Source organism: Hylobates moloch, unplaced genomic scaffold (genome assembly GCF_009828535.3).
Source record: "Hylobates moloch isolate HMO894 unplaced genomic scaffold, HMol_V3 SCAFFOLD_1, whole genome shotgun sequence".
Classification (NCBI taxonomy): domain Eukaryota; kingdom Metazoa; phylum Chordata; class Mammalia; order Primates; family Hylobatidae; genus Hylobates; species Hylobates moloch.
Genome location: NW_026652276.1, coordinates 223,480,181 through 223,491,042, shown reverse-complemented (window position 1 = coordinate 223,491,042; position 10,862 = coordinate 223,480,181). Strand labels below are relative to the sequence as shown.

General features: G+C 42.4%; 2 gene segments (V, D, J or C); both read right to left on the bottom strand.

Annotated features, from left to right (window-relative positions):
* Positions 1-959: 959 nt before the first annotated feature.
* Positions 960-1,642, bottom strand: LOC116812487 (T cell receptor beta variable 4-2-like). The segment is given in 2 exon segments: positions 960-1,435; positions 1,546-1,642. Coding segments are annotated over 2 exon segments (525 nt in total).
* A 2,908-nt stretch (positions 1,643-4,550) lies between these two features.
* Positions 4,551-5,161, bottom strand: LOC116812482 (T cell receptor beta variable 3-1-like). The segment is given in 2 exon segments: positions 4,551-4,954; positions 5,071-5,161. Coding segments are annotated over 2 exon segments (453 nt in total).
* Between the last annotated feature and the right edge of the window lie 5,701 nt (positions 5,162-10,862).

Genomic DNA, 10,862 nt, shown 5'->3' with positions numbered 1-10,862 from the left:
GCCCTGTCCAGGTGTGACAGAGGGCTCACACTGTCTTCTGATCACTTCTCACTGTGCCCCTGTCCAGGTGTGACATAGGGCTCACACTGTCTTCTGATCACTTCTCACGGTGCCACTTCAGCTCCTATCTCTGTACGGCCTGGTTTTTCGTAGGTTATAATTGTAGAGCAAGGATTTTTATAATATTGGAATAAAGAGTAATACTACAAACTGATGATTAATAATATTCCTATATCGTCATATCTATAATCTATTTCCAGTATAACTATTTTTATTTTATATATTTTCTTTATTATACTGGAACAGCTCCTGCCTTCGGTCTCTTACCCCAGGATCTGGGTGGCTAGCCGCCCACACAGATGGGAGTGGACAGAGGCACGTTTGCTGCCTGCGGGGTTCAGAGAAGGTGTCTCTGCGGATATGGAGCTTTGATCAGGGCTGGAATTTACGCTCTAGCTTTGAGTTTAAATAAGAAAAATAGAGAATAGAAAAGATGGAAGATAGGATAATAGAATTGGTTTGACAGATATTTCTCAAACCCATTCCCCAAAAGATGAGTTGTCTACTGTCCTCTCCACCTGGCTGTTGCCCTGGGACGCTTGCCTGGAAGTTGCCTCTAAGATTCCCCCACACCCAGTGCTGCTTGACCTTGGGTGTCAGAAACCTATGACACAAGGGACCCCTTGGTTCCTGAGAAAGAGAGGCTTGGAGACCACCAGACATAAAGTGTCAGAAGAACTTGGCTCCCCACTGTGGCCCAGTGCAGGGTATGACTCTGCGGTGATGCAGGTGATTGTTTAGAGGGTCTTATAAAATCTTAAACCAAACAATCCCTTTATAGCATGCTTGCTTTATTTTACAATTTAAAAAGGGATTTTAAAAAGAGTAGATCTGAATGTGTTTATCATTTTTCAAATCAGTTGACAGGGCAGAGTCACACGCTAAAGAAAACCCACACTCTAGATATGAGCATAGGATGTAAAGTTGCCACATGGATGAATTAGCAGGTGCTGTGATGTTCTGAAGCTTCTGTTGGGGCTCTTGCAGGAAATGTTCACCCAAGGCTTTGGTGGCCCCCACGGCTTCCTGGAGGGCCCCAAAGCTTTCTGCACAGGAAAGTGGTGACTCTGCAAGGCTGTGTCTTGGCTGCTGGCACAGAGATACAGGGCTGAGTCTTCTGGCTGCAGGGCGTGTAGGTGAAGGAATAAGTGAGAGCTGTTGGGGCATTCAGGTGAGAAGCGACTTGGCACACTGTTGTTTTCAATCTGTTCTTTAAGATTGTAGACAAACATGAGCTGCAGTGGCTTGTCAGCACTTTGTTTGTACCAATACATAGCATTATGCCCCAGATCTTGTTCACATTTCAAAGACTTCTTATTTGTCATTCCCATGACCAGGTGTCTTGGTGTCTGCGTAACTCCCGTTTCCATGGGAACTGTGGGGGAAAAGGGACAAAATTCAGACAGAGCCCAGGAGGAGGGTTGTTGCTGAAGTCACAAGGAAAAAGTTTGGAAATCAAGGACAGCTGCTTTGAACCCAACTCACCCGCTCCCAGGAGACAGAGAAAAGCACAGCAGAGCAGCCTGCAGCCCATGCTAGGCTCGGGTCTGAGATGGGGCCTCTGACTGGGGTCCTCTTGGCGAGGTGCTGGTCTCGGGTCTCCTTGGCCTTGGTTGGTGGTTTTTCCTGTGATGTCACTGCTCCTGACAGTGTCTCCTGACCCAGGGGATATTTATATCCGGCCGTTTTACATCCTTTCTAGATCCTCATAGAAAGCAGATTTGAATTGTCTGGGCTGGGATGAATGGGCTGGGGAGAAAGGGCAGAGCAGAGTCAGCCTTTTACCCCCCAAGGATATTCCTCTGGCAGGGGCTCCTTTGCTCTCAGCTGCTTCCTCATTGTGTGGATCCTCCCTCTATCTGTGTCCCCCTGTCTTTCAGGACCCCTCGCAGCAACAGACCACTCCCATTCAAGGAATCTCCTTCTTCTCTGAGGGATCACACAAGACAGCGCCATTCAAAATGTCCATTCCCTCAATGTCTAAGCTCGGTGGAGCCCTTTTGGCCTGCCTCTGTGGAGGGAGGATGACTGCATTACCACAGATGCAGGGTGGGCCAGCTCCCGTCATTCAAGGGCATGACTGTGATGCCAACCAGCAACCAGGCACTGGGGAGGGAGCTGAGGGAGCACGAAAGGGATGAGCCACCCTCTGTCCCTGAAGTGGAGGGCATGGGGCTTGGCTGGGCTTAGAGCCAACATACACAGGATGCTGAAAAAGAACAACACAAGGTGTGGGGAGCAAGGGAAAGGGAAATCAGGTTGAAGCTGACATAATAAATAAACACAAAAAGTAAGTACAAATAAACGCAGGAATGAAATGATTCATAATCTCTAAGTGATTTTAATCATCTATTGTTATAGAACATATTTGTTACTATTTTGTAATGACAATTGTGATTGTAGGGTTAGGGTTGTAGTTATAAATCAGTTACATAAAAATCTATGTTGGGGGTAGAAAGGACTTACCATGATTAAACTATGGGTTGATAATTTAGAGATTTTTTTTAACTTGGAGATGTGCTGCACCAGGAGGAAAGTATAGCATTTTTTGATGTGTAAATTGTTTCAGAATATTTTTATGTGGCCCTTAAAACAAAGAATGTAAAGGCATTTAGATCAGAATTTAAGAAAAGTGGTTGAATCATCGCCTCCTGAACAGGTTACATATATGAGAGACCTTCAACCTGCTACGGTTGGATGTATTTCATTCTTAGATAAGAACCCAACATCAACCTGATTGAAAGGTTAACGTTGTTAGTATTAAAATAACGTTATTAGTATTCAAATTATTATAATAGGAGTCTGCTTCAGCAAGGAAACAATTCTTAGCCCTTCACCAAAAAAGAAAAAAAAAATGAATTAAAAAGAATTTGATAGCATTGTGTGGTTCCCAATAAGTAAACCAAATTTCAAGGATTTTTATTTTTTAATGGAATTCAACCTACCTTGAATAACAATGACAATGAAAGGCTTGACTGCCCTGAGGTCAGTAGCTAACATAAACATTTCTCAAAGCACAGGGTGGGTGATAGGTGAGTTTAAGTCATCTGAATATGGGATGGATCTGAAGAAGGAAAATGGTCTCAGGACAGTTTGAATTGCAAGAAAGAAGAGTGAAGAGTGGAGTGGTAAACGGGAAGTAAAGTCAAGTAAACATGTCTTTACCAAATAGCAGTAGTTTATGTGATTGAAGATAGGATGTAACTGACTCCAAGACACTTGGGATTTAGGACACAGAATACTAAAAAGAAACCCAAAACTTATATGTAAGAAAGCCCCCCCTTTTTTTTTCCTGAGCCAGATCCTAAATTGTGTATGCGGAGGGTGGCAGACCAGAAGGCTGAGCAGAGAACAAGTTCTGGAAGGCTGAAGACATGGGCAGAGATTTCAGAAGTGCCCAGAAGGCTGAGCAGAGAACAAGTTCTGGAAGGCTGAAGACATGGGCAGAGATTTCAGAAGTGCCAGGACATTCAGACCCAGTTACAGTGGAGTGATGTGGCGAATACACTGTGATTCCCAATAAGACCCTGGGAAGGCCATGCACTAGCATTGATGACCACGTGCTGGGGCTCCCTAAGAGGAAGGGCAAAGCTGAAATAGACCCTAGCAAGTCCTACATTTAACCCTCCCAGTATAACCCAACACTCTTTCCAAGAGATAACATAATCCAGAGCCTCAAGCCTATGTCATACACAATGCTTTACATAAACGATTTCTAGTCTTTCATGGAGGATATTTAGAAGTCTCCTAATCATTCATGCCACCCAAAAATCTCTCTCTTTTCTGATCCATACTACTACCAGTGTTCCTGTACCAAAATATCAGTTCTATAATGTTCTTTTACTTGGAGTAGGACCAGTGGCTCACCACTGCCTAGGGATTTGTGTCCAAAGTTCTTTCCATGTCTCCCAATATCCCCTGTCATCCAGCTGTCACCTGCTCTTGAGGAGAGTTCAAGATGACATTCATCAGAATTGGGAGAGACGCTTGCTAGTCACCCTTCTTGAAGAGAAGGAGCCTACAAGGCACAAGGCTGCCTCCACCGGCTTCTCCTCAACACTTTCCAGTTTACTTATTGCCATGGAATTTCATGCCTCTCAAAATATTTCTGTCAAACAAAATACTCACTGATAATCCAAATTGTCTCTTGATCTTAGAAATACTTTCCTTCCCCTCTTCTTTATGCTTATGCTCATCAACCATTTTTACCAACAGTGTGTTTATAATCATATCATTGGGTAAAATATGTACCCATATGTGCAGCAGACAAAGACAAGAAATGGCTTCTCCCATCAGTTAAGATCTTCAGTGCATGGGACAGGCTCCTGTTTTGTTAGTTGAGCCCTGATACTTTGCTGACTTTGTTGTGAACCCCTGCTTTAGCTGATCAACAGAATTCTGAGAGAGTCCTCTGTACATAAAATGGAGAATTGCCATATCAGGTGCACTGGCAGAGGCTGCACTACAGACTGAAACTCCATCAGAGACCATCAGGGAATAGAGACTGGAGCCTTGGGTGCAGGTGCACACACTGCCCACGGCTTCCTGGCTGAGCCGGGAGGTTTGTGCACGGGGATGCGGTGGCTCTGCAAGGCTGTGTCTTGGCTGCTGGCACAGAAATACACAGCAGAGTCACCAAGCTCCAGGGAACTGATGTGAAGATTTAAATGAGACTTGTCTGGAGACTCAGGTGAGAAGCGATTTGGAACTGTTTCATTTAAAATGGGCTCCTTATTACTGTAGCTAAACATTATCTTCAGAAATTTCTTAGAGTCCTGTTTATACCAATACATAGCATTATGGCCCAGATTTTGTTCACATTTAAGAGACTCCTTTTTTCCTGTCTGTGTGACCAGGTATTTTGGAGTCTGCAAAACGGCTGTGTCCAATGGATCTGTAAAGGAAAGAAGCAGAATTCAGGCAAATCCCAGGAGGTAGCCTGCTGTTGTTGTCATGGTGAAGAGGCTGAGGGACTCCAACAGGATCCTGTCACCTGGGCCCAGGACTCACCTGCTTGCAGGAGGCAGAGGGCCACACAGCAGAGAAGCCTGCAGCCCATGGCAGAGTGAGGCAGACCAGGCAAGGCCCAGGGCAGGGTTCTGGTCTGCAGTGGTGAGAAGACTAGGCTGTGGTTTCCACTGCCTCTGAGAGGTGCTGCGCCAGTGAGGTCACAGCCTGTAATCATTCCCCCATTCCCAGGGTCTCCTCTAGCATGGGTCCTCCCTTTCATCCCTGCACTTGCTCCTTTAAAGGAGTTTTTGGAATTTCTGGGAATAGTTGAGACAGTGGACTTGTGGCCTCCAGGATGTGTCTGTGGCAGTCATTCCTGTGCCCGTACCCCCTCCCTCCCTGCTCCTTCCCGGGGATCTGACCACCTCCTCCCTTCCTCTCCCTTTTGGGCTCCTCTCTCAGAGTCAGGCTGGTTTTCTTCTCTTGATCTTTTGCTTCCTTTTCCCAATAATGCAGGACTTTTTTTTTTTTTTCCTCTTGAATCTTTGCTCATTTGAATATCTGATTAATGCAGAGTGACCACTCCTATTTCAGAAGAGATTGGCTTGGGTCATATTTTTGGCTGTCCAATATTTAACCTCCTTATTATATTTAAGCCATTCCCCAAAATTTGGGTCTTCGTGAGAAAGGCATGTGTGTGGGTACGTTTGTAAACAAAATCTTCCACTCTTTCTAGAAGGAAAACCTCCATCCCTGCCTCTACTTTTTGGACTTCCCATGGGAATACGACCCTGCCCAGCAGAGCTATCTCCCTCCTCCAGCTCCCCAAGAGCTCATGGGGGAAACTGTGCTGTGTGCTCTGGCAGTGTAGGGTGGAAGGAATAGCTCTTGTGCCGAATCATGCCAAGTTGATTTTCTTGGGCACAGAGTCCCATGAAGATTTCGGTTTCATCTGACTTCGTCTCTTTTCACTGGTGCTCACAACTGGTTTCTTAGCTCTGCAAGGAAACAAGGACCATGGCATAACCTCCGTGCCACTCAGTTGCCTGCTAGTTACTTGTGGCTCTGACGCTAATCAAAATATCTCCTTCAATGTTGACAAAATAGAAAAGTCAACATGCACATCAATTCATGAGAACCTATGTCCGCGGGTGGACCAGCGGCTGTCAGTTTTCTAAATGGAAATTCAGATCAAACCCAGATAGGACATCCTGTTACAGACTATTTCATGTTACTTTTCTGTACAACTATTTTTTAAAATATAGAGACAGGGTCTCCCTATGTTGCCCAGGCTGGTCTTGAACTCCTGGGCCCAAGTGATCCTCCCACTTTGGCCTCCCAAAGTGCTGGGATTACAGGTGTGAGCCTGTTTGGCTACTAAAATCTCATGTATCCACTTAAAATATTTACATTTATTATTTCTATTATGTAGATTATAAATGTTTAATTTATAGTCACTTGAAAGGAACCATTAACAAAAATTCAATGCAATGTCATGATGCATAGGTATTATTTATTAATTATGAAAAACCATTTTATGTCATCTTCTTTTTGTTACTGAGAAGAAGGTGTAGATGTTTTGTGATGGTGGGAATGAAGAAATGACAGGAGGACCCTGAATGTCCAACTCTTACGTTCAAGTTAGTCACTTTACATATTTAATATTGAGCTTAGAAATGTGTCTTCTGCATGTTCCGATTTTTGTAACTTTTAGGAGATTTGAAAGTGGCTCATACTGTAGAAAGCTGATAAATGTAGACTTCCGTATATAGAAATGAGTTGACTATCTTCAGTAGATTTCTTTGTTCCATTTCAGGATGAACTGCAAAATTAATCTTCACAGGAAGGCTCATGGTTTTCCTTTTAAACTATTTGGCTGGACTTTTAATTCAGGCAATATGCTAGAACATGTATAGTAGTAAATATTATATATAAATATATATATACATGTATGGTAGTATATGTATATACACATGTATGTGGTAGTAGTATATAAAAATACATGTATATATACATGTATATTACATGTAGTATATATAATATACATGTATATAGATTAACATACATGTATATATACAGAAACACACTACACACTTGGATATACACATTTGGAATTTCCCTTGATTCTTGGAAATTCAAAAATACAACAAAGTTACATTTGATGTAGGCTCTAGTCGTCCAGCCTACATATATACATGCATGTATATATACATATATGATGATATATGCATATGCATATATGATGATATATGCATATACATAAACTATATATAGTATATATTATACATAAACTATATATAGTATATATAATACGTAAACTATATCGTATATATATTATACATAAACTATATATAATATAGTATATATATTATACATAATATATAGTATATATAGTATATATACACATAATATACACTATACATATATACTATGTATATATACATAATATATACTATACATATATAGTATATATACTATACATATACTATACACATAATCATACATGTATGTAGTATATATACATGTATGGCTATATGTAGTATATATAAATAATTAGTATATATATGTATATACTACTATTTATACTTATATTTATATCCTGAAGCTTTTTCCTGCCGGACGACTGACTAGAGTCCACTAAAATGTAACTTTGTTTTATTTTTGGATTTCCAAGAAGTCAGGGAAGTTCCAAATGCTTTTTAAAAATGTGAAGCATGAGCCTGTAGTGAAAACAAAGTGGGTTTCAGGTGGGCATCCTGGAGGTCTGTCAATGCCACCTTCTTTCCTATCTCCAGCTGTTTTGGCATCATCGGATCCTTTGACATCTGGACAAGTCTAGCTCCATGGGTCTTTGTAGATAGGGAGAGAAGTTGGAGATGGAAGCTGGAAGGGAGTCTGGTGATGCTGTTTTGATAGAACCATTTGCTCAGCCCTAGGGAGGGGTTTCCTATCACTGTGGGGAGCTCCTGCTCCCAAAACTCAGAGGACCATCCAGAAGAGGAACAAGAAAAAACTTCTTTCTAGCTTAATTCCCTGATACTTGAGAGTGCAGAGAACAGGGCTGTAGGTCACCTCTGGTCTCATAAGAAGATTTCCCTCAGTTATTATTCTCTGCAAGATCCCCAAGGGATCCCTGACCGGCCAGGCTCACTTCATGGCAGGGCTCAGCTGTACTGGTCTGAGCTGGAGCAGAGGCCCAGCGCCCAGAGCCTCTCTTATTCCTCTTGGGAAGGGGTCCTCCATCTGCATCAGCCTGTGGGCTCCCAGTCTCCGCAGCTCATGCCTCGTCCTTTCTAATCCCATGCAGGATCGAGTCCAAGTCTGACAGTCCAGGCTCTTCCTTAGCACAAAAGCGCCTGCACATCTAGGCAAAATGAATAGTCTGTATTTAACCCTCACACTTAGAGCCTTGACTAGCATTCTCTGCAGACCACATTTTCCCTTGTTGTAAATAAACCCAATCTTTCTATTAACCCTCTGCCATCCAGAGAATTGTCTCTCCTTCCTCCAAGTTCTCTGAATCTCAGCAGAGTCACAGCTCCTCCTTGTGGCCAAAGGGTCAAACATGTCAAGGCTCAGTCCCACGGTGAACCAAAGGCAGCAGGGCGGTAGAGGTCTTATTAGGGACACGTGAGGGGAGACTAGAGGGGCTTCACTCCTCACTCTCTTCAGTTGGTTTCCACCATAATACAAACATACAAACCTACAAGCTCCATTGCACTTCATCTTTAATAAATATAAAAACTGACTTTCAGAGTTAATAGACTGGATAGTTGCAGAACAACACTTCCACCAAAAACAACTAGAAAAGCTTAACAAAATATAAAACATAAATGTTTGAAGGCACTTGGAGCTACTGGGGCAGTGAGAGCGTAAAAGATTGGGATCTCATAGAAAATGGATAAATCTTAAAAAAAACTCTACTTTTCCCTTAAAGTCATTTGCTAATTTCATTTTGCTGGCTAAGAAGCTGAGAAGAAAAGGAGGACTGACAGGCCGAAGGCTTTGAGGAGCATCCACCACCTTTCTGGTCTGGATAACATTCATGTTCAGTGACTACTGAATAGGAGAGGAGCCTGGCAAAGACCCCAGGCCTTGGTGCTGGGGGTAGGAGCAGAGATTGACTGAAAATGAACATGAAGGATCCTTCTGGGTGGGGAGGATGAAATGCTTTAGAGCTGGATCATGGTGTTTGTTGTACAACTCCACAAATTTATCAAACTCATTAAATTACACACTTCCGGTAGGCAAATATTATGTTATGTAATTTGCACTTTAATAAGCTGGTAAAATACTCCAGAAATCTAGCTGGAAGTTTAATGGCTAATAGCAAAGTTGAGCAGCCATCACGAAGGCTGAATCCCAGCTCTGACCAAGCTCAGTCATCAACTCAATTAAGGTGACCTGTCTCTGCTACAATTTCCAGCAGAAGCAAACACGAATCCTTTCTGAGGAAGGTGAAATCATTCAGAGCCTCATTATCTCTGTAATTTTTATATACAATACCTAGCATTCAAATGAATTGTTGATTGTGTGAGAAAACAAAATTGCATGACCAAAAATTAAAAAAAAGAAAACAGACAAAAGAAATAGACACCAACAGAGATGTGTTATCAGACACTGCCTTTAAAATGACTGATGTTAATATAGTCAAGAAGGAAATGACAAAATGGAGAATTTTAGCAGACAACTGAATACTGTAGTCAAGATTGAAGTGGAAACTCCAGAACTGAAATATAGGAAATAAGTAAAAATTAGAATATATATATATATAATATATATATATATAATATATATATATTTAAAATAAGAATAGATAAAGCTGAAAAGACAAGATAAACTGGAAGATAGGTCAGATGAAATTATCCATACTGAATCAGAGAAACGAAAAGCAGAGAAAATACAAAGGAAAACATATTAATTAGGCCATCTCTATAGATAGGTGGCTGGCTATCAAACTAGGCCTTTCTAGGAGCCTGAGACTAATGCCAAGGTTTTTATCCACCAGTTCTCATTCTCCAGTGGTTGAGAATTGCCCCATAGGACATTAACTCACTCACACTTCTTTGTGCCTGCACAAGGGCCATGCAGGCCACCAATGTGTCTTATGCCTCAGCAAACAGGCTGTTTTGGGAACACATGGCCACATTGAGGGTGAGGTGCAGTAACTGTGGAGCAGGTCAGTGTCTGCATAGAACTGTTCATCATAGCTGTGGCTGGAATCAAAGGTGGAACCAAGAGAGTATGAGGTGGTAATAGAGGCAACTGATACAGTCCGCTCATGCATTATTTCCATTGAGTCCAAATAGGTCTTCGAGGTTGTGGTCAGCTGCTGTCTGTACAAGTACCAGAGGTTTAAGGCAATAAGATACAGTCCTGCTACTATTGCTGGTACCTAATGCCATAATTGATACTCATCATCTCCTCTTTCCACCATCAATTCTAGATTTGCTTCAACTTTGCTCCTGCTCATCTCCCCATGTGCTGTTTTTCTCTGAGCACAAGCACATGGCAGGGGTACAGGCCACTCAGCATCTATAGGGCTTATTTGAGAAGGACACAGAAATTAAAGTCAGAGCAAAAGGGGTCCTGCTACTGTCACTCACAGCTGGGATCCAGCAAGCACACGAGTGGGTGCTACACCTGTGCCAAGAACTTCTCTGGGCCAGAACCCAGAAGGAGACATGGTGCAGGAGCCTGGTGCCCAGGGTAGGGCCAGAACAAAAAGGGAGATTTCCTAGCTCAAAGCTCAGGTTTTATGGGTTGGATACTTGGGGTAAAAGCAAAGAGAACCCTTTTCCGCATGTGACATCATCTCTCAACAAAGTCACTGTTACCATGGTTTGTTTGGC